Genomic DNA, 27,905 nt, shown 5'->3' on the forward strand with positions numbered 1-27,905 from the left:
GTGGTTTCTGTTGTATTTCCGCAGCTCCCCGTGCTGCTGCTTTGTAGGATACTGCCACGCTGAAAGCCTGTTCTAGCGTCAGGTCCTTTTCCGAAAGTAGTCGTTTCTGGGTTCCTTCACTCTGGAGCCCGCAGACAAACTTATCCCGCAAGGTGTCTGCCAGTCCTGCTCCGAACTGGCAGTGCTTCGATAACTTGCGTAGTTCCGTAAGATAGTCAGCATTGCTCTCATCTTTGTGCTGGTTTCTTTTATGGAACTTGAATCTTTCTGCTATCAGCAGCGGTGTAGGGTTTAGATGTTCCTGTAAGATATTAACAATCTCCTCAAAACTTTTCTCCATTGGTTTAGCTGGGGTAATTAAATTCCGTAATAGGCCGTACGTTCTCGCGCCCATCAAATTTAATAATACCGATGCCTTCTTTCCATCGGCCACCTCATTTGCCTCGCAGTACACTTCAATTCTTTCCACATACGTGGTCCAGTCTTCTACCTCGTTGTCGAAAGCAGTGATACTGCCACTTTTCGGCATCTTGGGTGATTTAAAATGGCGCCTCCCATGCCTTTTCTTCTTCACCAATGAATTAAAATGACGCCTCCCGCGCTTTTCCTTCTTCCCCAATGGAATAAAATGGCGCCTCCCACGCTTTTCCTTCTTCTCCTTGCTGCAACGCTGCTCCTAGCGTTCTGCAGGGTAATGGCGGCGACCCGCGGCTTCGGCGCGTCTCACTTTTCCTTCCCCTTGTTTTATTTTCGCTACGCTGCCCGGTTCTTGAGCACCGACCGCGCCCTGTGCGCTCCACCCTCTCTCTCTCTCTCTCTCTTTTCCTCCCGACGACGCTGCACGGCCCCTTTGCAGAGCCGCTCGATCGAGCTCGAGCCCGCCGCAGTCCAGAAGGATCAGCGCACTACCTGCTACCAGCACGATTTGCTGGAACACCTTGACTGGGGAGCCAAGCCCAGCTCTCCACAGCCTCTCCTGCAACTCTCCGAACTCCGATGGATCCTTGGGCGGTTGCCCGCGGTCGACGCCTGTTGTTCTGACTTCGACCTCCAAGAAGCTTCTTCCCAGGGAAAGATCCCCGTGAGGTGATGCAGTACTGCAGGTGAGTTCGAACCTGCTCGTCGCCACTGTAGTGTCCGCACCTTAATAATACACGGACTGCGGAACAATAAAACAGGTATTTACTGAATGGGGGGGTAACTTAAGACTGAAATACAGAAGCCTGCTATGGCTTTATATACAGGGGTGGTCACTGCCGGTACTGCAGTATAGAATCAGTTCTTCTCTTAAAGGTACATACACAACACCCTTTAACCCCCTTACCCTTTAACCCTCCCCCCCTCACCCCTATCCATAACTCCCAGACGGACCCTCTCACAGTGAGGGGGGAGCATGTTTCCATCTCCCCGCCTGAAGCTCTCCTCCAGACCGGGGAGAGTTAGCCGCCGCCCCCCCAAGGTCACAGAGTGCAGCGGATCCCCCTGTAATTCAAAACAATGAATGAACTCTGGGCTGCTCGGTGTTCGGGGGGATTCCGCTGGGTTTCCAGACTCCTGTCCCACCCACACAGTCATGTTTCACTCGTTTCCCCGTGGTTTGACGCATGGCGGGGTGTTTCCAGTAAGTCTTTGAATGACAGAGTGGTGGTTTCTAAAGGACATTTGTATATATATTTTTTGCCTCTCTTTATTATCAGGGAGAAGTTGCTCTCTGGAGTCTGTGCAAATAAGGCGGAGGCAGCAGTCAGTGGCGGAGTGCCTGCGCTCGACCTCAATCTGTCACTGACAGGCTTTGCAAGGGCTGCATTGAGCAGATGGGTAATCGGATGCCCAGAAATTACTTTCCTAGTTAAATACTATAGTTTTGTTTCTCGTTTGTTCGGCAACCTTGCAATAAATTTAATTAATGTTTTACTTCGGTGTTGGCTGGATACTCTCCTGTTCATCCTGTTGCAAATTTTAAAATAAAGTTACGGGATATGAAACCAAACGGCGTTTGGCTAGCAGCTCGCAACATATTCTGGGTTTGGGTGTTGCACGATCTGATTTGCTGGATTTTCTTTTCCCGCACGATTTTCTGTAGTCAATTTAAGACGCACGTGTTATTCAATCCAATTGTGGTCCTCTCTTTAGCCATTTCTTCTAGCAAATCGCAATCATTGTAGGTGTATTCAAAAAACATCGTCACTAATGCAGTGTCTGTGGAATAATGTTGTGAGTAAATATTCTTTAAGATCACCGTCTCTGTCTTTATTCCTTCAGATCACGTGCGTCTGAGCTAGAACCTACACAGTTTACCTCTGTGATTATCCCCCTCTGTTGGAAACAATTATGTAATACAGCCTTAAAGAGTAGACAGTATATTTTCTGATCGGTGTTATTTCCAAAGCAGTTCAAAACTCTTGCACAGGAAGGGAGATTGATTCGGCACAGGGGTAGCTGTTTGTGGCGCGCAGTTTCTAACATCTTCATACATTGTCTATGCTTCCAAGTGGCAACATACAAACATAGGACTAGGACATGGTGGGGTATGTACCTTGAAGCAGCTGTCACAATTTGAGGAGGCCAAGGCCCTTTTGGGCGTGGGTCAGTGTTTGGTATAAGTAAGGATATGTTTGGAGGTATACCACCCAGCAAGTATCCTCCATTTTTAAAAATGATCCTTTGTACATTCACTCACTTTCTCAATTATCGTGGCAGGAGTGAACTTTACTCAACAGGGACATGATGTACAGCTTTCTCCCATCAACACTGACTGCCATGATTGAGCCTTTAAGCACAGTTGCACAAGTCTGTTGCTGCCATTTTGGGCAGGCTGGGTGATCGGTTGGAAAGAGCTATGTCAGCAGGTTTCATCCATACCATAACATAGACACCATCTGCTCTAATGCAGATTATTGGTCATCAACATTTTGAGAAATACATAAAATAAATCTGGGCCCTGAGATTCCTTGGGCTGGATAGGGTGGAAAGCCTGGGGGCTGGGGCACAGCGATTTGGGATGGAAGCTGGTTATGCCAGGATTACATCCGAATCGGACTGACTCTGTAAATTCTGGCAAGAGTGGCCATGGAAGATTTTACCACCTGTGCCACCCCCCCACCCTGGCCCCCGCCGTCATGTCAAGGGGAAACAGCTGTGGGAGTTGAGGGTTTCCCTGGGAAATTCCACTCAGTCTGGCTCCTGATAGATTCAATGGAACCTACGCCTGTTCACCCCCGAGTATGTTAATGACCCAGTCCCTGGGATTTGGGACCTGGCCTACGGTTTCTGGCATAGGTGGGCAGGAGTTCCATGGACCTCCAGAAATTTCATGGCCATGACCGTTTTATTGCTTTTCAGTGCTTGCTGGGAAGGACCCTGGAAATGTAATAAATTATGGTTCGGAACAGTTTCAGTAGAGGGGGGAATGCCCGCCATTTTCTTTGGGCAGGGGAGCACAATGTTTTCATTACAACAACATAGTTGTTCGGTGGCAAGATGTGGCAATTAATGGGTGCAGTTCCTGATCACAGAACGCTGCACTGATCTCCCAGACTGTTCATGAATTTCCTCCAAGTCACCCTTCTCCTCTTCCTGTGGGCCAGCAGCCCCTTGGGCCTTCTCATCATCTTGCTGAATGCTCATTCCTGGGTACAAAGCTGTGCAGCATGCAGCAAATAGAGATGATTTTGGAAGCCGTGGCAGTAGAACACTGTTGAATCCGTGAATCTTTAGGTAGTGTGTCCTTCAAATAATCGACAGAGACTGCAGAGGAACAATCAACAGGTGTTTACTGGATGAGGGTTGCTCTAAAACTAAACAGTACAGATCCCTACTCAGGGTTATATACAGGTGTGGTCACTGCCGGTACTACAGTATACAGGAGCTGTAAAAAGTAGTTCTCCCCTTAAAGGCACATACACTACAATTCCTCCCCTTTTAGATTAACAGTACCATAACATTTAACAATTAACACTTTTAACATGCAACATTAACTGAAAATAGTCCATTTATAAATTCAGTCTTTGGGGCGGCTTCCTGATCCTTTCTGGATAGCGCCTTTCCTGAGTGTCTTGCTCTTGGTGCGGAGGCGATTCTGGCCCCCTGTCGTCGGTTGGTTCATCAGCTTCCGATACTACTGTTTCTGGGGTAGATGCTACCTGTATGTCGGGTTCATTACCAGGTACGCGAGACATGGGGTTGACTCGTTCCTGTGACGCTAGGATCTGGTCGACATGGCGTCTCACAATGTTCTCCCCAACATTCACTGTGTACATTAGTGGCCCCTGCCGTGTGCATATCGTTCCTGGTTGCCATTTCTCTGTTCGGTAGTCGCAGGCCAAGACTGGTTGCCCTACATTGAAGCTCCTTGTCGGCTTCTCATTGATGTGCTGGAATTGCTTATTCTCAACATTTCTTCGTACATTTGGTCTGAGCAAATCCAGACGAGAGCTCAACCTTCGGTTAAAGAACATCATGGCCGGGGTCTGGTTGGTAACTGCATGTGTCGCATTTCTGTAGGCTAACAGGAAATTGTCCACCTTATGCTGCAGTGGAATGTCGTTATCGCACATGGCCCTTACGGCCTTTTTAAAGGTTTGTACGAACCTCTCAGCCAATCTATTTGTGGCTGGATGATACGGGACGGATGTGTAATGCCTTACCCCATTCCTTTTCATAAATTTCTGAAACTCTTCGGACACAAACTGTGGTCCGTTATCAGAGCAAATCTGCTCTGGCAAGCCGTTCCTGGCAAATATGGTCCGTAGGACTGCAATCGTTTTCTCCGTGGTGGTGGAGGACATTTTGATCACCTCAGGCCATTTCGAGTGCGCATCCACGGCTATTAAGAACATTGAGGCCATGAATGGACCAGCAAAATCAATATGCACCCGTTGCCATGGAGAGGAGGGCCACTCCCATGGGTGTAGAGGGGCATGTGGTGGTGCATTTTGGACCTTCTGGCATCCTGAGCAGCTCTTTGTCAGGTCCTCGATTTGCTGATCGATCCCCGGCCACCACACATAAGCCCTAGCAAGGCTTTTCATTTTCACCCCTCCCAGATGGCCTTCGTGAAGCTCATTGAGCACTCTCTCCCTTAACTTGGGTGGAATTACCACTCGGGATCCACACATCAAAGTCCCCTGGCATACTGACAGCTGTTCTCTTCTGGATGAGAATGCTGGCAACAGTGAGTCGCCATGTGTTGGCCATCCCTTCACCGTCAAATCATATACCCGAGACAGTGTTGGGTCATTTCGGGTCTCCTTCTCTATATCCGCGTTAGTTACTGGCAAGCGTTCAATTATAGTCGAATAAAATATTTCGACAGGGTCCACTGCTGGTGCTTCCTCCGCAGTAGGCAGTGGCAGGCGTGATAGCCCATCAGCGTTTCCATGCTGTTTCGTGCCCTTATACTCTATTTCATATTGGTTCGCCCCTAGAAAAAGGGACCATCTTTGTAGCCGTTGCGCAGTCATCACCGGAACGCCCTTCTTTGGATTAAAGATGGAGACAAGTGGTTGGTGGTCAGTCAGCAAGGTGAACTTCTGCCCGTGCAGATAATGGTTGAACTTTTTCACTCCCCACACTAGGCTGAGGGCCTCCCTGTCAATCTGGGCGTAGTTACACTCGGCTGAGGTTAGTGACCGAAACGCAAAGGCTACTGGCCTCTCCAAGCCGTCCGGGAATTTGTGCGACAGCACCGCTCCAATACCATAGGGTGATGCATCACACGCCAACCGAATTGGTAGTGCTGGGTTGAAATGAGCCAACACCTCTTTTGATGTGATCAATTCTTTGCACTTCTGGAAAGCTCGTTTACATTCGTCATTCCACTTCCAAGGTACCCCCGTTTGCAGTAGGGTGTTCAGTGGGTGTAGTAACGTAGACAAATTCGACAAGAACTTATGGTAGTAGTTCACCAGCCCGAGGAACGACCTCAGTTGTGACACATTTTCCGGTGCTGGAGCCTTGACTACTGCCTCAATCTTTTCAGGGGACTTATGTAACCCCTCTTCATCAATAACATGGCCACAATCTGCTTCTGGAAAAACTCGCATTTGTGGCGATTAGCTCGGAGCCCATATTCCTTCAATCTAGTGAGCACCTGCTCCAGGTTGGCGAGGTGATCACTGTCATTTTTGCCCGTGACCAGGATGTCGTCCAAATAACACTGGGTCCCTGGAATCCCTTGCAGGACTTGATCCATTGCCCTTTGCCAAATAGCTGGAGCTGATGCTACCCCGAACACCAGCCGGTTGTATTGGTAGAGACCTTTGTGAGTGTTGATTGTGAGGTACTGTTTCGAGGCTTCTTCTACCTCCATTTGCAGGTATGCCTGGGCCAGATCAATCTTAGTGAAGCGTTTTCCTCCAGATAGCGAGGCGAAAATATCTTCAATCCTCGGAAGCGGATATTGTACCGTGTGAAGGACTGGGTTCACTGTCACCTTAAAGTCCCCACAGATGCGAATCTTCTTTGGTTCCCCAGGCGTATTACTCAACGACCTCTTCATTACAAGAACGATGGGTGTAGCCCACTCGCTCCAGTCCACTTTGGACAGTACTGCAGAACGTTCCAAACCTTCCAGCTCTGTTTTGACGGCTGGGCGGATCACATAAGGCTGGCCTTAAAAAACTTAGGGCTTGCATTTTCCTCTATTTTGATCGTCACTGTTATGCCTTTTAGTGTTCCGAGTCCCTCCTGGAACACTTCTTGTGCGTCAGTTAGCATTTTTGACAGTCGTCCAGGTGTGACGTCGTCATCCTTTTTGGCATCTACCGTCAGTGCTTGTATGGCATGCCAATCTAACTGTATCTTCCGGATCCATTCACGTCCTAGTAGTGGTGGTCCTCCATCTGGCAATACATATTGTTAAGTCTGTGTGTTCTAGTTATTGTTAATAAGAATCACTGCACACAGACCACAAGAATAAATTCAACAGGTCTTTACTAGTCGAAGGTCAGGCTGAACTGCCCAATAAATCATTACACAGCACTTATATACCGGTGTGGTCACCACCGGTATTACAGTATACAGCAGCCAAGATAAAGTAGTGCATCTCTTAAAATAGTTCTCTTAAAGGTGGAACGGTTACATACACCACACATATAAGTCCATTTTTGGTGTTTCCTTGCCATTGTATATCACGTTCACCCTTATTTTTCCTTTGGGGTAGACTTTTTGCCCCGTGTACGTCTTCAAGATAATCTCTATCTCTCAAGGGTATATGTGAGAATAGCCGCTTGTAGTCCCTTTGGTTTATGACTGTTAGGGCTGATCCTGTGTCCAATTCCATTTTCACTTGGACTCCGTCTATCTTGAGCGTGACCCAGATAGTTTGGTGATCCTCCATTTTGGTTACATTATGTAGTTTCAGACAACCCAGCTCCTTGCTTCCGGAGTCTGTATCACTTTTCTGTTCGTCTGAACTACTCTCTGTCACCTTATGTACCTTTTTGTACTTCTCCTGTGGAGGTTTCTTGCTGCTGGTTTTCTTTCCCGACCTGCAGACTCTTATTATGTGTCCTACTTTTCCACACTGTCTGCACACTTGGTCCTTGAACCAACAATCCTTATGGTCGTGTGTTGTTCTGCCGCAGCGATAACACTTCACTGCTCCATATGACATTTCATTTGTGCCATATTCTTGCGGTCTCCATTGTATCTCTGCAGCGCCCCGTGCGGCTGCTTCATGTGATACTGCCATGTTGAAAGCCTTGTCCAGCGTAAGATCCTTTTCTGATAGAAGCCGTTTCTGGGTTCCTTCACTTTGAAGCCCACACACAAACTTGTCCCTTAAAGTATCTGCTAGTCCCGTTCCAAACTGGCAGTGTTTTGATAGCTTGCGCAGTTCCGTTAAATACTCAGCATTACTTTTGTCTTTATGCTGGTTCCTTTTGTGAAACTTAAATCTTTCTGCTATCAGCAGCGGTGTGGGGTTTAAGTGGTCCTGTAGGATTGCCACTATGCTTTCAAAATCCTTTTCCACTGGCTTCTCTGGGGTGACTAGGTTTCGCAGTAAGCCGTACATTTTTGCAGCCATGGAATTCAACAATACCAGTGCTTTCCTGGCATCTGGCACTTCATTCGCTTTGCAGTACACCTCTATGCGTTCTACATATGTCGCCCAATCTTCGACTTCATTGCTGAACGCTGTGACCCTGCCACTCTTCTGCATCCCTGGGTGTGGTTAGACTGGCTAAAAATGGCGTCTCCCGCGCTCTCCCTTCTTCTCCGCTGGCTCAAAATGGCGTCTCCCACGCTTCCCTTTCTTCTCCGCTGCGGCCCAAATGGCGTCTCCCACGCTTTCTTTTCTTCCCCCGCGGTCGCTGCTCAGCCCCTTGAACACCGACCGCGCTCTGCGTGTTTTCCTGCGCGCTTCTCTCGTTGACGCCACTCGGTCTTTAACCCCGGCTGCGCCCTGCGCGCTTCACCCTCTCTCGTTGACGCCGCTCGGTCTTCAACCCCGGCTGCGCCCTGTGCGCTTTACCCTCTCTCTTACTCGTCGACGCTGCTCGGCCTTTTTCTGTGCCGTCGGTCGGCTCCCGCCACCGCTGTCCGGGAAGGGTCTGCGCCGTACCTGCTGCCAGCCCGCTGTGCTGGATCGTCGCGGCTGGAGAACCAAGCCCAGCTCTCCACAGCCTCCTCTGCCTGCTCAAGTCCTCTCAGGATGGTCGACGCCCGCACTGATGGAATCGGCCTTCTTCTGCAGAGTTGCAGGTAGGTTCGAATCACCTCGTCGCCAATGTTGAATCCGTGAATCTTTAGGTAGTGTGTCCTTCAAATAATCGACAGAGACTGCAGAGGAACAATCAACAGGTGTTTACTGGATGAGGGTTGCTCTAAAACTAAACAGTACAGATCCCTACTCAGGGTTATATACAGGTGTGGTCACTGCCGGTACTACAGTATACAGGAGCTGTAAAAAGTAGTTCTCCCCTTAAAGGCACATACACTACAAACACCTTTACTACTTTAGTACCTGTATGGTGTGCTTGACAGTAAGAAAGAAGAAAAGAAATAACTTGCATTTATATAAGCGCCTTTCACCACCTCAGGAAGTCCCAATGCATTTGACAGCCAATTAAGTACTTTTTGAAGCATTTTTATAATGTAGGAAACGTGGCAGCAATGTGATAATGACTAGATAATCTGTTTTTTAGTGCTGTTGGTTGAGGGATAAAAGTCGGCCAGGAAACCGGGGAGAACTCCCCCATTCTCATGGTATTTGCACTCGTCTGCTCAGTGGAGGCTTCTAAATGAGGTCATCAGCCATGGACACAAAGGTCCTGCTCTTGAAACAGGCTTCCATTCATTTTCTTATGATGCTTCCATTTGAAGGTCCTTCAGTCTTCCTCATTAACGTGCAGTATCAACTTTCACATTAATGGAGTGGTATCCTTTCCTGTTAAGTGTGCATTACGGTTGACATGTGGCCACATGGATTCCACCTAGAAGGATCTGGACTGCTGGGAATCCTGCGGCCAGTAAAAATTCTTTGCCCTCTTCAGTTGATGTCTTTCCATTGGGAATGTTATAAAAGTGTTTCCTGGGGCAAGTGTGGTATCAGATACTCGCTTCATAGTGGAATGAACAGCAGACGGGCTTCTCTGGCACTCGTGCCCTGGAAGAATCCTGTACCATTGGAGCCTTAATGCCATTTGTTACCTTCAGAATCATGGGAAGAGCAGTCTCACCCTTTATGTTTTATGCAAGAAAGAATGCAGCAGATGGCACAGTTTGATTGATGACACTGCAGTGGGGTGAAGACAGTTGTCCTCTGACATACTCAGGTAGGAGTGCTGCCGTCTATAAATACAGCTCCTTAGTTATTAATGGAAGCAAACATTCTGCTTGCGGCACCATTTTACCATGTATGAAAGCGTCCTCCTTATGTAATTTATGAAGCACAATGTTCCCACCTTAAGCGATTCCCACCCTCGCAGCTTTTTAACTGCAACTTGTAATGTAGGAGCAATTAAAAAAAAACTGTAGAACAGTCTTGTTGTGCAAGGTGAAGGATATTGTAAAAATGCACAAGCAAAAAATGCTATACAAAATTTTAAATGTTCAGCATAGATTCACTAAGCTGCTGCCTGGAGCCTAGTGCTGCACTTGTGCATCTCCGATATCCTTCGGCCATTTGGCGGCCCTGATTTCAGGTGCCTCGGCCACAAGCTCTGCAATTCCTTCCCTAAACCTCACTGCCTCTCATCCTCTCCCTCCTCCTTTAAGATGTTCCTTAAAACCTACCTCTTTGACCAAGCTTTTGGTCACCTGTCCTACTGTCGCCACCTTTGGCTCAGTCAATTTTTGTTTGAAATCGTTCCTGTGAAGTGCCTTGGGATGTTTTAATACATTAAAGGCGCTATATAAATGCAAGCTGTTGTTGCCTGATATGAGGAATCCAAATTTGAAGAATGGTGGCTTGTTACTGGTAGGCCAGCAGAGATTTAATTTGATGGAGGTATTTAAAGGTATGAAGGGATGGGATAGAATAGAGACAAACAGACTGTTTCCAATGATTGAGGGGTCTAGAACAAAGGGACATAGATATAAGATTAAGGGGGGGGGAAATTGGCTCGCGCCCCCTTTGGGGCGATAACTTTGCCGGTGCGCTACTTTTAGCGCCCTGAAAAAGTTAGCACCCCTGCGCCCGAAATTCAATGGTAGCACCCCAAGCAAGAGGCGGGGCATGACTGGAAGCGCTCCCCCTCCCCCTCTTGGGGCGCTCCCATTGAATATTGCGGCGCTACGTGCAGCAGCGCCATGTGCACTGGGCCTCCCTCCCCTGATTAAAGGGGAGGGGCCTAGCACAGCGCGCACCGGGGCCCTGCTGGTCCACCAGGGAGCAGGATGCCAGCAAAAGAGCCCGGCAGTCAAGAGGAGTGCCGGGCTCACCGATTGCGGCCGGCACCCCGCAGGAGTAGGCCAGAGGGGGCGGGTGCTGGCAAGCAGCTCAAAAAAAATGGCTGCCTAACACCTGCCCTTTAATTATCGCCATCCCGGCCGCAACCCCCCCCCCCCGTCGGACACAGCGTCCGGTGGTAGGTCAGGGGGCGCGAGCCAAGTTTGCAGCCAGGGCGCGAGCAGGATGCTGCGCACGGCGATGATGTCATCGCTGGAGGCGCAGTGCTGTGGGGCACTACCAGCTACCACCGTCGCTAACCTCCCGCTAAATTCCGCGGGAGGCATCAATGGCGCCGTGCCCGGGCGCTAGTTGCTTTGCGCCTACCCCTCGGGACAGAGAGGGGGAGAAACCTTTTTTTACACAGAGGGTTGTGAGGCTGTGGAATGCACTATCGGTGTTAATGATTAAAGGAGAGACTTTTGTCAACTTTTGTAAGAATAGGTAGTTGAAGATAGAATGGTATAGGAACACAGCTGGCACATGGGATTAGGTCGACTGTGGTGTGTTGGATCAACACCAACAGGAACGGCCTGTTTCTCTGTTGTAATTTCTATTTTATTCGTTGTAAAAATAGATAAATGCTCGCTGCCAGAAAAATGGCAACAGTTCGCCTTCGAGAGCAATAACAATACTTCTGCTTTAAGGATTATACTAAAGCAGGTCAGGCATTTAGAGTCGTCATGTGCCCATTTTATTCGGGCAAGGTGTGTGCTGTTTGTGGAGTTTGGCTGAAACTCTTGGCATTTGGCATGGGACCTTCTTTAAATAATTCTTCCATTTAAACAAGCCTTTTGCTTACCCGAGCCACAGCCCCATTTTGGCCAGCAAAATTGCACCCTGTAGAATTTGCTACAGTGCTCATGCAACATACAAGATCCCGTGCCTGTAAAAATGGCCCTTTGTGTATTTCTGAAAGCCTAAAATACTCTATTACATCATACTGAATGCTCGTGCCTCCCCTTGAGTGAAGGGAGGCAGGTAAAGTTACTAATGGGAAGTGTCATGCATTGGAACTCGGGAGAACCCATGCTCTGACTCAGAGAGACTGGGTGGTATTTCCAATTAAACAGGAGGAGGGAAGTTATAGTGCACTTGCTTCCAGAGCTAGGAGATAGAAGCAAAAAAGCAACAGATTGAAATCAAGCAACCTCTTGGGCCTCAAGTTGGGAATAGATCAACCTTTGACAGCATTCTAATAAAACTGTCCCAAGATGGATGTGGCCCTGGGATCATGGCAGGGGCCAGTTACAGCTGATTGACAGCTGAGTGGAAGCTTAGGGAGGATCAAGAGCTTAAAGACGGTTACAGAACAACGAGTGATACACAGAAAAATGCGACACAGTTGGAAGACAGCATTAATTTACTGTACAGTTGAGTAAATAAATAGAGATATTCAGAAACTATTTGTCAGGGAATGTGGCAAAAGAACATAACTTCAAACGGAAAATGAACTGGAGGTCTGAATTGTCAAGTAAGGTGTGAAGGCCAAATGTGCTAATTTATAGAAATCCAGAAGTAAACCTATTGTGGTAACACTAATGCAGGGACATTAAGCTAGGTGCCATAATGGCATTTAGTAGAGAGTGTCTGCCAGTTCAAGTACATATACATAGAATTTCATAGAATTCACAGCGCAGAAACAGGCCATTTGTCCCAACTGGTCTGTGCCGGTGTTTTTGCGCCACTCGAGCCTCCTCCCACACCCTACTCCATCTAACATTTAATTTAGGAGTCAGGAGTAAGTGATTGTGACAAGTGGGCTTGCATTTGAGCTAAGAGGAGATAAAGAGGATAGTTAAAGCCTGAATATGGTGTGGAGTAAGTAAGACCACGAGACAAAAGACCTTTTGCAGCAGAATAAAGGAGTGGACTATACAAAAAGCATCAAAAAGATTTGAAAAAGCTGTAGATAAAATCTTATAGCAAAATTAAGAACTACAAGATGGTTCAGATAAGGAATAAATGTTTGTATGTTAAAAAAAATCCACAATAATTGCTAGAGTGTAGCCAGGAGGAATATGGAGAAAAATTCACAGGGAGAAAGAGACAAACAGAGTAGATTCGTGAATTTTGAATGTTGAAATTAATTACGCACATTTAGAGATAAAACAGATTAAAAACAGTAGGCCACTTACTAAGGACCGAACTGTAGCCTTAACATGAGTTCTGTCTAGGAACTGAGAGAATTATGGTGCACTAGGAGAGTGTCTCTTAGTGCTAGTGAACCTCAGTTTGGCCACAGGGACTGCTCTCACTAACAGAATATTATATTGTGGATCTAGGTTATACCACAGGAAGAATTATTGAGCTGACAAGAAGTGAGAGAGTTTAATTTTAATTATTTTGTCCACTCTTCAGAGTCAACTGAACTTGTGTTTGTTTAAATACTTCTCATTTAACTGCACATTGTAGAATTCATGTTAAGGATACATTACCATCATGTGCCTCCTTACATTCTGTTGTATAAGTCATCGCTGGTGATTCATATTTAGGACAAAATGTACAAGCAAGTTATGACTAAGTTTTACTCAAACTGTATAGGAAGTATTAAACCCTACTTTGAATGGGGCATACCACACATGTTTAGTGTGCATTGCACATACAGAATTTGGCAGCTTGTTTTTTTGTGGAATCAGTCTGTCCAGTAATAATTGGCTTGAATAGAATTTTGGTCAATGCATAATACAATACATCTGGGTTAAATTCAAAGTAGAAAGTGCAGACTTGGAAGTAATTATTGCAAAGCCAAAGGAAGTGATAATATACAATGACATCATCACAACAGCTCAATTCCAGGGTACAATTATACCAAAAGACCTAGGCCTAGAAATTGGGTATAGCCCCGCTTGAGGCGTTAGAACTGGCGCTGCGCAAAGTTTATAGCCAGACGAAACTTATCGCCGCCTGGCGCGATATTGGGTTGCATCGCCCCCAAAGGTGATTGAGGCGCGAATTCAGACGTTGCACGGGCCTCCTAAGGCGCAAAACTTCCGGCGCTACCCAATATCGGCGCGGACGGGCGCAGCGCAGGTGATCTCAATTACCGATAACCACGAGACTTCCAGGCGCCGGCCGGCTCTTAAAGGGGTGGGTCAGTCAGCCTCAGCTTCCACACTCATCGCCCTGTAGGCCTCAGAATCGGCGCACGCCCTTCTCTGGCGCTAAAAACTTGGACCAGATGGAGAAGGTGAGACAGAGAGCAGAGCGCTTCACCAATAAGGCTCTGGAGCAATTGGTGGCCACAGTGGAGCGCCGGCGAGATGTTCTCTACCCAGACAATGGCAGGAGGCCGATTCATAAGGACTACCGATGAGTTTGGAGGGATGTATGCCAGAGGGTCAACTGCAGCAGCATGGTGACCAGGAGCCCTGACCAATGACGGTGGGTGTTGTTTCTGCAAACTTCTGCATCCCTTCATTTGCACCTGACTTTATGGCTACAGGGTGGCCTGTGCCCCATTGGCCATCTGCCAGCAAGCACCCATGGCCCTTTCTGGGCACAAACATGCACATTTGACTCAAGGCGTCATGTAAGGGCTCTTGCACCATGGGGGGGGGGGCATGAGATGATCACTCAGGGCATCAGGTAACATAACTTCCCCTCCTTTCCCCTGCAGTCCAAGCTGGCAAGGATTGGCAAAGACCAGCTTCGCACTGGTGGAGGACCTCCACAAGTGGTCACTCTCACGGATCTCGAGGAGAGAGTCCACCAGATTCTTGGAGGACGTCTGAGTGGTCCTGTAACCACTGCAGCTGCCGACCCCATTGTCGACAGCGATGGTAAGGTTCTCACCTTTTACAACTGTCTCCTTCCACTTGTTCCCCCCGCCAGCATGCTTTCTCACTGTGGACCCATGTCATAGCCTTGCCACAATCTGGCATCCCTTGCTACCAAGCTGTCCTTTTGTTAAAGCCACTCTTCCACCTCCCTGCTTTCAGATGCTGCATCACCAGCTCGGGAGCCGGGCCCTCAAGCTGCCAGTGCCAGTGCCTCCGAAGGCTCAATGAGAAAAGTACTGTCCAACAGAAGGTCAGCAACTCTCTCCAGCAACGATCAGAATGGCCAGCCCAAATGGCTGCAGCTTTTATACTAGTGCTGTCCCCTTTAAATAGCGCCCCGAGTCCGAGAAGGGCTTGGGAACGCTCCATCCAACTGTCACTAATAGCGCCAGGCGGAAAGGTTGCGGGCGCCACCGAATATCGGGTCCGGGGCGCCAAAAAGGCGTTGCACACTGAAATGATGTCATGATCTGCCTGCGCCCGCGCACAAAGAGTTAGCGCCGGCGCTAAAAGGATACTCAATATGGGAGGTGGCGCTATATTCACTGCGCCCACCCAAAAATTGGGTAAAGCCCCAATTCTCGGGCTCTTTAGGCGCTAATCGCTGGCGCTACCAACCGAATTTCTAGGCCCTATTGACTACAAATCCAAGGCATTCCAGAACTTCTACAAACCTGCTGGGGACTGTCACCTCCATGGAAGGTACCCGCACTGATAAGGTATGGGTAGTAGTTCAGAAAGTATTTCAGATTCAATGGCCCCGATATTTACGGGGATGCAGGGAGGGTGCGGGTAATAAATGTTTACCCCCCCAACCTAAGAATAGAAATGACCATTATCCCAAGAATAATAGCAATTCCTGTTCATATGTGGGAGTTGAATGAATAAAGATTTTTTTTAGAAACTTAAAATCTATTAAAAATTCTGAGCAAGTTCTATTTTACAATATCTACAATATGCATTCCTAAACAGTATAGTGGTAACTGTTCTCCTAAGGCTCAGATAAATATCATATTACCTAAGTAGACTGAAGTAAATGCTTTAATTATTACACTTTACTTCATTACACCTAAAAGTCAGTTTGTGAGGTTAAAGATTTCATTACAAACCACCAGCCACTGCCATATGGCCTGAAGAAAGAATTACATAGAATTTGCAGCACAAAAACAGGCCATTTGGCCTAATGGTCTATGCCGATGTTTATGTTCCATACAAGTCTCCTCCCACCCTACTTCATCTAACCCTATCTGCATATGCTTCTATTCTTTTCCCCCTCATGTACTTATAGCTTCCCTTTAAAGGCATCTATGCTATTCACCTCAACTATTCCATATATCATAGAATCATAGAAATTTACGGCACAGGAGGCAATTCGGCCTATCGTGTCTGCGCCGGACAAAAAAGAGCTATCCAGCCTAATCTCACTTTCCAGCTCTTGGTCCGTAGCCTTGCAGTTTACAGCACTTCAAGTGCATATCCAAGTACTTTTTAAATGTGATGAGGGTTTCTGTCTCCACCACCCTTTCAGGCAGTGAGCTCCAGACCCCCACCACCCTCTGGGTGAAAAAAGTTCTCCTCAACTCCCCTCTAATCTTTCTACCAATTACAGTACTTTAAAATCTACAACCCCTGGTTATTGACCCCTCTGCTAAGGGAAATAGGTGCTTCCTATCCACTCTAGGCCCCTCATAATTTTATACACCTCAATTAAGTCTCCCCTCAGCCTCCTCTGTTCCAAAGAAAACCCCAGCCTATCCAATCTTTCCTCATAGCTAAAATTCTTCAGTCCTGAGAACATCCTCGTAAATCTCCTCCGTACTCTCTCTAGAGCAATCACATCTTTCCTGCAATGTGGTGACCAGAACTGTACACAGTACTCTAGCTGTGGCATAACTAGTGTTTTATACAGTTCTCTCTGCTCTTATATTCTATGCCTTGAGTAATAAAGGAAAGAATCCCATCTGCCTTCTTAACCACCTTATCTACCTGTCCTGCTACCTTCACATTCCTCTGTTCCTCTACATTTCTCAGTATCCTACCATTTATTGTGCTTTCCCTTGCCTTAGCCCTCCCCAAATGTATTACCTCACACTTCTCTGGATTGAATTCCATTTGGCACTTTTCTGCCCACCTGACCAGTCCATTGATATCTTCCTGCAGTCTACAGCTTTTTTCCTCACTATCAACCACACAGCCAATTTTTGTATCGTCTGCAAACTTCTTAATCATGCCCCCTACATTGAAGTCTAAATCATTGATATATACTACAAAAAGCAAGGGACCTAGTATTGAGCCCTGTGGAACCCCACTGGAAACAGCCCTCCAGTCACAAAAACACCCATCGTCCATTACCCTTTGCTTCCTGCCACTGAGCCAATTTTGGATAAAACTTGCCACTTTCCCTTGGCTCCCATGGGCTTTTACTTTTTTGACCAACCTGCCATGTGAGACCTTGTCAAAGGTCTTGCTAAAATCTATGTAGACTACATCAAATGCACTATCCTGATCGACCTTCCTCATTACCTCCTCAAAAAAATCAATCTAGTCAGACATGACTCTCCCTTAACAAATCCATGCTGAATGTCCTTGATTAATCCGTGACTTTCTAAATGATGATTTATACTGTCCCTCAGAATTTTTTCCAATAATCTTCCCACCACCGAGGTTAGGCCGACTGGCTTGTAATTACTTGGTCTATCCCTTTCTCCCTTTTTAAACAATGGCACAATGTTACCTGTCCTCCAGTCCTCTGGCATCATGCCTGTAGCCAGAGAGGATTGGAAAATGATGGTCTGAGCCTCCGCTATTTCCTCCCTTGCCTCGCTTAACAGCCTGGGATACATTTCATCCTGGCCTGGCAATTTATCTACTTTCAAAGATGCTAAACCTCTTAATACTTCCTCTCTCTTTATGTTTATCCCATCTAATATTTCACACTCCTCCTCAACTACAATGTCTACATTGTCCCTCTCTTCTGTGAAGACAGACCCACGTCTCTGCCTCCACACAGAGACCAAAAAGGTAACCTAATAGGCCCTACTCTTTCCTTAGTTATTATAGTAATCTGGGATGTTATGATTAAGGTTATCCACCAGGTGGTGCTGTAGCTAGTGCTGCCACTAGTTAAGGTCAGGGGGTTGCTTCCTGTCAAGGTCAGCAAAGGTGGAATGCCAGAATGCAGGCCTGTATGTTTGCTACGCAGTTGTTAATAAAGTACAGGAAACTTTGTGCTATCCGGCACCGACGGGACCGAGCTGTTGCCGTCCCATCAAAACTGCCGGACAAACCAGCGCTAATGTTGAAACATATGGAGATTTTGAGCTCCGTATCTGGCAACAAACCCTGTTGCTTAGCAACAGCTTCTAAACAGTCGGCCGTACCTTGCAAGCATCGCTGTAGCTTAGCAACAGCTTCAGCGAGACCTTGCAGAGCCTGACTGGTGAAAAAAAAGCAACGAAAAGAAAAAAAACCTAACGAAATGGCTCCTGGTTTTTGCCGGTGGCTCGAGCATTCCGGACAGTTAACCTCCGGATAAACCAAAGTTTCCTGTATACAGACTAATTCTAATATCTCGCCTCTTCGAGTTCTTGTTTCACTACATGGATTTATCACATTTGGCGACGAGGTAAAAGGACACTGCATGAAAAAGTGAAGTCTGCTGGGACTTTTAAAGAACAAACTCACGAGCTAAAGTTAGCTGTAAATTGGACGGAAGCATGGCTGCCACGGTAGGAACAGTCTCCGCTTTTGATATTCGAGCACAAACCTGGGAGGAATACTGTGAAGTGTTGGGTTATTTCTTCGAAACAAATGAAATAAATGATGCCGGAAAAAGGAAAGCCATTCTGCTTAGTTCAGTGGGAAGCCAAACCTACAGTTTGATGAAGAATCTGCTCAGTCCTGAAAAGCCTGGAGACAAATCAATTGTTGAATTAGTGGCCTTGCTCAAAGAACATTTCAACCCCAAGCCTAGTGAGATTGTACAGCAGTTCAAGTTTAATTCAAGGAACAGAAAAGAGGAAGAGAGTGTAATGGACTATGTAGCGGTGTTGCGTAAATTGGCACAAGATTGCAATTATGGGAGCAACCTGAAGGAAATGCTGAGAGATAGGCTAGTTTGCGGAATAATGGACGGCCGAATGCAGCGTAGATTATTATCCGAGACTGGGCTTACTTATGAAAAAGCTTTGGAACTTGCTCAAGCCATAGAGACAGCGAATCGAGATGTAAAAGAAATACAGGGTTCAGACAGGGCTAATGCTAAGCAAGTTGCAGGTCAGGTTATTGTGCACAAGTTAAACGTGCGTCAGAAACCACAACGTGAGCATGTGAAGGCATGTTATAGATGCAAGGGTGATCACCTGGCGAGTGAATGCCAGTTTCTGGAGGAAAAGTGCCACAAGTGTGGGAAACAAGGACACATTAAACGAGCATGCAGGGCAAAATCACCTGTGGAGGAATCCAAACCAAAAGGGGGAGGAAAGCAAAACCAAGGAAGAGAAGTGAAAAAACATGGAGCACAACACATCAGCGGGGGAGCTGAGGAAGAAGAGGACATGTTCATAATGTATAGCATGTTAGGAGCCACTTTTGGAATGTTCTCTATCACATTGCAACTGACAGTAAATGACTCTAAGGTGAACTTTGAAGTCGATACAGGGTGCGGTGTAACCATAATGAACAAGGCAGAGTACTCAAAATTGTGGAACCGTGCAAAAGTTCCAGAGTTAAAGTCTTGCTCTCTACATCTTAAAACATATACAGGTGAACGAGTAGCGACATTAGGTGCAGCTAATGTGACTGTGCAGCACCGGGACACAGTGAAACAGATACCTGTAGTTATAGTATTGGGTACCGGACCAAACCCTTTAGGTCGGGGCTGGATAAAAGAACTTAAATTAGACTGGGGAGCAGTAAATCAAATAGATGAGGGCAAACAGTTGACTTTGCAAGAAGTGTTGAGTGAACATGAGAATGTGTTCAAGGAGGAACTTGGCACATGTAATGGCCCCCCAGCTAAGATTTATGTAGACAAGGAGGCACCGCCAAGGTTTTTTAAACAACGATCTGTGCCTTAATCCATGAAACCAAAGGTAGAGGGTGAGCTTGACCGTCTATTGAGAGAGAACATACTGGAGCCAGTGAGATGTTCAGAATGGGCAGCTCCCATAGTACCTGTTCTAAAACCGGACAATTCGGTAAGACTCTGTGGCGATTATAAATTGACGGTCGATCGGGTGTCCAAATTAGAGCAGTATCCTATTCCCAAAACAGAGGATCTCTTTGCAAACCTGGCTGGAGGAAAGAAATTCACAAAGTTGGATATGAGTCATGCATACTTGCAGATTACACTGGATGACGAATCAAAGAAGTATGTCACCATAAATACACACAAGGGCTTGTTTACATATAACCGCTTACCGTTTGGTGTCTCATCTAGTCCAGCTATCTTCCAGAGGACAATCAAAGGTGTACTGCAAGGGATTCCGCATGTTTCCATCTATCTGGATGACATTCTGGTGATGGGAAGAACCGACCAGGAGCATCTGAGCACTTTGAGAGAGGTACTACAGAGATTGGAGATGGCAGGGTTACGGCTCAAGAGGTGTAAGTGCACTTTCCTGGGGAATGAGGCAGTGTTCCTGGGACACAGAGTGGACGCCACCGGGCTCCATCCAATCAAGGAAAAGGTACAAGCACTGCAGAACGCCCCTGCTCCTACCAATGTGGCTGAGTTAAAAGCTTACCTGGGACTGCTGAACTATTATAACAGGTTTTTACCAAACTTGTCAACAGTGTTAGCACCGCTTCACAAATTACTGCGCAAGGAGACACAGTGGCAGTGGGGAGAGGAGCAGGGGGTTTCATTTGAACAGTCCAAGAAACTGATGCTGTCGTCGGATGCGCTGGTTCACTACAATGCAGAGAAAGACATCATTCTCTCTTGTGATGCTTCACCTTACGGGGTGTGGGCAATTCTTTCACACCACATGGAAGATGGAACTGAAAGACCAATAGGAGTTATATCCCGAACTCTAACACCAGCGGAAAAAACTATTCCCAGTTAGATAAAGAGGGGTTAGCAGTAATGTTTGGGTTACAGAGGTTCCACAAGTACATATATGGCAGGAAGTTCACCATATGCACCGATCATAAACCTCTTATCTCTCTTTTCAATGAAATGAAAGCAGTTCCACAGATGGTGTCACCCCGGATCCAGAGGTGGGCAGTGACGTTGAGGGCATATGAGTATGTCATCGTCTACAAGGCGGGCAAGTACCATGGGAACACAGATGCCTTGAGCCGTCTTCCACTGCCAGGCACACCTATCCTTGCAGCTCCAGAGGACAGAGTTTTGATGTTGGAGGACACTGACACGGCACTTGTGACTGCAGAGCAAGTAAAAACATGGACAGGTAAAGATCCAGTACTGTCTAGAGTTCGAGAATATGTGGTGAGGGGATGGCTACAACATCCGGAAGGGACTGACTTCACACCCTACAGTGTCAGGAAAACAGAGCTGAGTGTGCAGGATGGTTGCGTGTTGTGGGGAGCACGAGTGATTATTCCACAGCCAGCACGACAGTCTATCCTAGAGCAACTACATCAATGTCATCCTGGGGTCTTGCGTATGAAAGCCTTGGCTAGGAGTTACTTGTGGTGGCCAAAGCTAGATGAGGAGATAGAAAATCTAGTCAAGACATGCAGCACTCGTCAGGTACACAGGAAGGCACCAGCAGCGGCTCCTCTCCACCCCTGGGAGTGGCCGGATAAACCATGGAGAAGATTGCACTTAGATTATGCGGGTCCATTTATGGGGAAGATGTTCCTCATAATCATTGATGCACATTCCAAATGGATGGATGTTTATCCTGTTAATTCTGCTTCCTCCACTACTATTATAGGCTGCCTGCATCAGAGCTTCAGTAATCAAGGGCTACCGGAGATCGTGGTAAGTGACAATGCCACTTGTTTTGTGAGTACAGAGACAAAAGAGTTCATGAGAAAAAATGGCATAATGCAGGTGACCTCGGCTCCATATCATCTGTCCTCAAATGGACTTGCGGAGAGAGCTGTACAAACATTTAAAGAGATGATGAAAAAAAGTGCAGAAGGGAGTTTAGCAGCCAAAGTGTCACGGGTTCTGTTCAGCTGCAGAATAACACCTCAATCCACCACAGGACTCTCTCCTGCTGAGATGTTATTAGGTCGTAGACTACGCTCCACTCTTGACCTTGTCCACCCAGACCTAAAAAGGAAAATGGAAAACAGACAAAACAAACAAAAAGAGAACCATGACAAAAGAACAAGGAGCCGAAGTTTTGGAGAAGGAGATGCGGTCCTTACCAGGAATTTCAGTTATGGACCAAGGTGGATTCCTGGCTTAAATAACAACAGAGAATGCTGGAAAAACTCAGCAGGTCAGGCAACATCCGTGGAGAGAAATTTGAGTTGATGTTTCGGGTTGAAACCCTTCTTCTGGCTTCTGGCTTTTTTTCATCATCTCTTTAAATGTTTGTACGGCTCTCTCCGCAAGTCCATTTGAGGACAGATGATATGGAGCCGAGGTCACCTGCACTATGCCATTTTTTCTCATGAACTCCTGGCTTCATAGACTCAATGACAGGTCCAGTATCATACAAGGTCATGTTGGGAGATGGTAGGGTAGTACGCAGACATGTAGATCAGATACTTACCAGACAAGGGGAAATTGAAATTGAGGTTCCAGATGCAATGGCTGAGGACAGGGTTGCCCCCAGTTATCCAAGTGCATCTGTGGTGTCACCACCATGGACAGAGACAATTCCACAGGAACCTATTCGTCAAGAGGAAACCATTGTTGCAGAGTCAGATACTCTGAGCACTGCTCAGGAGCAGCTGGTGGCTTCAGCACAAACAAGCAGGGACTTTACTGTTAGACATTCACAAGGGCCTCGCAAGCCACCAGAGAAATTGATACTGACCTGTTAGATTCGTCAAGTATGGAACATAGTGAATGGAGACTTATGTGACCCTTAGGAATGGTTGGTTGTTAAGAAATTCATACTGAAATCTTAAGGGGGGAGGAATATAGTAATCTGGGATGTTATGATTAAGGTTATCTACCCGGTGGTGCTGTAGCTAGTGCTGCCACTAGTTAAGGTCAGGGGGTTGCTTCCTGTCAAGGTCAGCAAAGGTGGAATGCCAGGATGCAGGATGCAGGCCTGTATGTTTGCTACGCAGTTGTTAATAAAGTATACTGACTAATTCTAATATCTCGCCTCTTTGAGTTCTTGTTTCACTACATGGATTTATCACAGTTATTCTCTTGCTCTTTATGTACTTATAAAACATCTTTGGGTTTTCCTTGATATAGTAGCAAGTTCCACATTCTAACCACTTTCTGGGTAAAGAAGTTTCTCCTGAATTCTTTATTGCATTTATTATATTTATGGCCCCTTGTTTAGGATACTCCACAAGTGGAAATATCTTCTCTACATCCACCCTATCAAATATATGCATTTATATAACACGTTAACAGGTCTTCAGATTGTCCGAAAGTGCTTTACAACAAATGGATTACTTTTACAGACATAATAACAAATAGACTTTACACAATAGCAAGAAACAAGCAAACCTTTGGAACAGTGGAACTTTATTAAGCATTAAAAAAAGTGTGGAAAATGATTTTTTAGAACTGTAAGATGTTGCTTGTTCTCTGTGGTACATTATTCATTTTTAGCAGCTTTGAATGTAGCCTTGAAGGAACAAAAAGATATTTAATTAAGATGGCTCTTCATTTTCTTTACGAGCTTTCGTTTTATTGAGGTGTTTGAAGTTTCTGGGTTGTATCAATCCACCTTGCTTATCCCTAAAAAAAAGTTACAAAAAGTAGGTGATAATAAAAACATGTACTGAATTCTCCAATATGATCTGAAAAAAAAATCTTCAGCTGTCAATATCTACAATACAATTTTCCTGTATTATTGCACTTTCCATTATACTGTACACTGTTCATTTTTTATAGAAAGATAGGTTAAAAATGTGTTCTAAACTTGTCTCAGATAATAAAATATAAACAAATTATATCTTTCTGTACTTTGCTACTGAAAAAAATACAATTATAGAATTGTACAATTATTAAGTCAGTAGTGCTAATGGCAGCACCTAACTTACTTGAACTGGGCAGCACTTAGAATAGGTAGTACAATAGGAGAGAAAAAATACACAACATACATTATCACCAAAAGGAATCGTTGGGAGTAAGAAACTCTTAACTCATGTAAACATGCCACAAATTGGGGGGGGTGGGGGGTGGGTAGGGAATTGGTAACACTTTCTTTCAAATTTGTCCAGACAGTTTCTTTCTGATGGTGCAGAATAGAGTAGTAGCACAGCGAAGGCTGGGTACCCATGCTAGTTAAGGTAATGCAGAGAACAATGTTATGAGCGACTTGAACCTCTTCATGTGGACAGCAAGGTTAGTCGAGGTGTGGCTCAGGCACTTAGCTTAAGCTGATTTGGATGAGTGCATTGCCGACTAGTCTTCCCAGCTACACAGATGTTTCTGCAGTGGCATCCTCTTGGACGGTGTTTGCCACTTATTCTGGCCTTGGCTACAGGATGACTTCTTCTACCTCCTCCATGCTAAGGCCTCTTTGTACAGGTAAATTGTGCAGAAAATTATATTTTCTTGGAGACACTCTCAGGGTTGCAGTATAAAGAGCCTGGTACAGTAGTTGCATGGGTCTTCTTGTATCTGTGCTCTGCTTCTTTCCATAGATAGCTAGGGTGTCATTAGCCTTATTTCCAAGAAGTAATCCTTCAAAACTGCCTTCACCTTACAGCAGACCTGCACAGATGGTTGTCTTAAAATGAAAGCATCATGACAGCTACATGGGAAGCAGCATGATGTGGTTTCCTAATCATTAACAGCGGCACCTTGATTGATGCGGTTTCCAAATCATTAACAGCGGCACCTTGATTCAATGGAAGTCCTTTGGGGGAAAAATTCGGTTGCTTTGCGCCTCCCGTTAACGTCCTAAGAGGGCGCTAACGGAGCGCAAAGCAAGTAGCTCCCAGGCGCGGCGCCGCCAACGCCTCCCGCGAAATTCAGCGGGAGGTTAGTGGCGGCAGTAACCGTTAGCGCCCCGCAGCGCTGCGCCTCTGGCGATGTAGTCATCGCCGTGCGCAGCGCCCCGGCCGTGATTTTCGGTAGCGCCCCCCCGACTTACCGCCGGACGCTATGTCCGACGGGGTCAGGGGGTCTACCTGTGGCCGGGGTGGTGCTAATTAAATCGAGGTGCCGGGTGGCCATTTTTGTTGCTGGCCGCCTGCCAACACCTGCCCCCGTTGCCATCCCCATCCTCCTCATCAGCCCCCCCCCCGCGGAGTGCTGGCTGCGCTCTGTGAGCCCGGCACTTTTCTTGAGTGCCGGGCTCTTTTGCCGGCACGCCAATCCCTGGTGTCCCAGCTGGGCCCCGGGTCGTGCTGCGCAAGGCCCCTCCCCTTTGGGGCGCTACTTGGCGAAGTTAGCGCCCCAAAGGGGGCGTGACGAAATGTTTCCCACTTTGTGTTCATGTAGGCCATGGCATTGTGTCCAGTGCCCTCCATGGTCACATGGGTGTATCAGTAAGCCCCTTGACGAATCCAACAATGCAGTGAAATTGGGCCGCTATGTTATACTGCTGTTGTTCTTCGACAACAACAACAACTTGCATTTATATAGCGCCTTTAATATAGTAGAACGTCCCAAGGCGCTTCACCACGAGTGTTATCAAACAAAATTTGACACTGAGCCACATAAGATGATATTTGGACAGGTGACCAAAAGCTTGATCAAAATGTTAGGTTTTAAAGAGTGTCTTAAAGGAGGAGAAAGAGGTAGAGATGAGAGGGGGTTTAGGGAGAGAATTTCAGAGCTTAGGTCCTAGGTAGCTGTAGGCATAGCCGCCAATGGTGGGGGGATGGAAATTGGGGATCCGCAAGAGGCCAGAATGGGAAGAGCACAGAGATCTCGGAGGGTTGTAGGGCTGGAGAAGGTTATAGAAATAGGGAGAGGTGAGGCCAGGGAGAGATTTGAAAGCAAGGATGAGAATTTTTATAACGAGGCATAGCCAGACCGGGAGCCAATGTAGGTCAGCGAGCACAATGGGTGAACGAGACTTCAGTGGGAAAGTGCTCGGCCTTATTACTAAGTACAGTCCATTGTGCAATACATTTTGCATCTTGCATCACTTCAAGCATTAAATGAGGTTGGGATGCTTTAAAGGCAACCTTCATAAATTCTGAAAAATCGGCGACACAAAAACACCTCATCCCTTTACGAGCTTCTTACCCCATTCGGCTCACTTTTATTGCCCCATTGTGAATGGGCAGGACTTGTGTTAAAAGCTGGGGAAATCCTTACTTTAGATGAACTGTCTTATTTGCATGCACTACATCTGCATAATGAAAGCCTCAAACATTCTGTGCTGAAGGTAATAGCACCCACATGCATATTTTGCACCAGTGAGAATGTTTCCACTGATCTGAAATTCTCGCCCGATGTGAGATACAAGACAGCAAAACAGCCTTAGGGTTCTGATGACATTGTCAAAAGCTCTTCATTAAATTATTATGCTGCCGGCCATTTATTATAAATGAGAAGATGGCTCATTTATATTGCACGATTCATGTCCAATGAATTACATTTGAAGTGCAGTCACTATTGTGTTGTAGGCAAAACACACAGCCAATGTGCACACAGCAAGGACCCGAGATGAATAACCAGATAATCTGTTTTTGGTGGTGATGGCTGATGGAGGAATGTTGGCCAGGACACCCAGAGAACTCCCAATTCTTCTTCAAATAGTTTCATGAGATCTTTTACATCCAGCTGAACAGGCAGACAAGGATCTTGGTTTAGAAAGATGGTGGCCGTTGCTGTCCGCAGGTCATGTGGTGGCTGCCATTTTCGGTAGGCCGGCAGCGCTGCCTTTGCCTGCGCTTGCCAAAAGTATTGTAATTAGTCGGAGCGTGACGTCAATCGGCGTGCAATGCTGAGTTGACACCCGCTCATCCATTTTGAAAATTTCAGCTCCTCTTGCTGCCCTCTCTAAAGTACGCCCATGTGTGCAGCCACTAAAAGTGCTTCAGCACCGTTAGCGACCATGAGGACTCTTCAACTGACAAATGTAAGAGCCAGGACTATTATCTCCACATAGTTGTTCTGGCTCTGTTCTCCAGTTCTGACAAAGGGTCATCGACCAGAAATGTTAACTCTGTTTCTCTCCCCACGATGATGCCTGACCTGCTGAGTGTTTCCCGCACTTTCTGTTGTTGTTTCAGATTTCCAGCATCCGCAGTATTTTTCTATTGTACTGAATGCTGCATGCCTTCTTCAGCGCAATGAGGGGTTAATTTGCCCTGTGAGCTAGGCATACCTTCCCCCCTTCTCCTCTGATCCCATAAAACCCAAAGTCCAATCAAACCATAGACTTCTCCGGCACAGTTGACAGACTCCCCACAAATGCATAAACAATTTGCCTGTTACATTGATTGGTGAGCGGGTGGCAGGTAAATTGTTGTAACAAATACAGCAACTGTTCTGTGCATGGCCTACAGGTTCGCTCGTTTCTTCCTCGTTCTCCTTAACTGCAAGTGGGACACAGACGCGACCTTCGGCCTCCTGCAGAGCTTAGCGCCGGAAAGAGCGCGTATACCACAAATTCTCCGCACCGCTGATGTTAATTAGCAGGCAGCAACCTGTGCTCTCTTGGCGGGCGGCTTTTAACCTTGGCCGGCACTGTTACCGGCAGCTTTCCGGCGTGCTGTAATTTCTGGGGCGTTATCTCTGATAATGCGGCACTCCCTTAGTGCTGCACTGAAGTGTCAGCATAGATTATGTGTTGGAGCAGGGCTTAAACCCACAATCTTTAGACTCCAAAGTCAGAATGCTACCACGGAGGGAAGGTGATTACCTTTTTGCGTTTTAAGCCATTCATGGGAGGGTATAAATTGTTGAATAGATTTCTGTTATTCATTAGTTTCTCATTTCACATTTTATTCACCCTCAGGAATAATTTTTCTACTCCACTCAGATATAAGAATACAAAGAACAATAAAGGTTATTCAGCAAATCAAGATAATTCATGATTGCTTCCCTCCCGATCGTCATCCTTCCCGGTCAGCCTCCGCATAACAACAGTGACTGCACTTCAACAGTAATTCATTGGCTGTGAAGTGCTCTGGGACATCCTGAAAATGTG

At 46.5% G+C, this 27,905-nt stretch overlaps 1 protein-coding gene across 2 annotated transcripts in view; it reads right to left on the reverse strand.

The window, feature by feature from the left end:
• Nucleotides 1-23,294: 23,294 nt before the first annotated feature.
• Nucleotides 23,295-27,905, reverse strand: part of ropn1l (rhophilin associated tail protein 1-like) — a 99,840-nt gene continuing 95,229 nt past the window's right edge. For both annotated transcript variants that reach the window (XM_085989006.1, XM_085989005.1), the window contains exon 6: nt 23,295-23,527. In XM_085989006.1, the coding sequence (XP_085845132.1) occupies nt 23,440-23,527 (88 nt within the window). In that variant the 3' untranslated portion in view covers nt 23,295-23,439. The remainder of the gene's footprint in view (nt 23,528-27,905) is intronic.

This window comes from Somniosus microcephalus, chromosome 5 (genome assembly GCF_052327205.1).
Source record: "Somniosus microcephalus isolate GS21.2 chromosome 5, FLI_Smic_1.0, whole genome shotgun sequence".
Taxonomy (NCBI): Eukaryota; Metazoa; Chordata; class Chondrichthyes; order Squaliformes; family Somniosidae; genus Somniosus; species Somniosus microcephalus.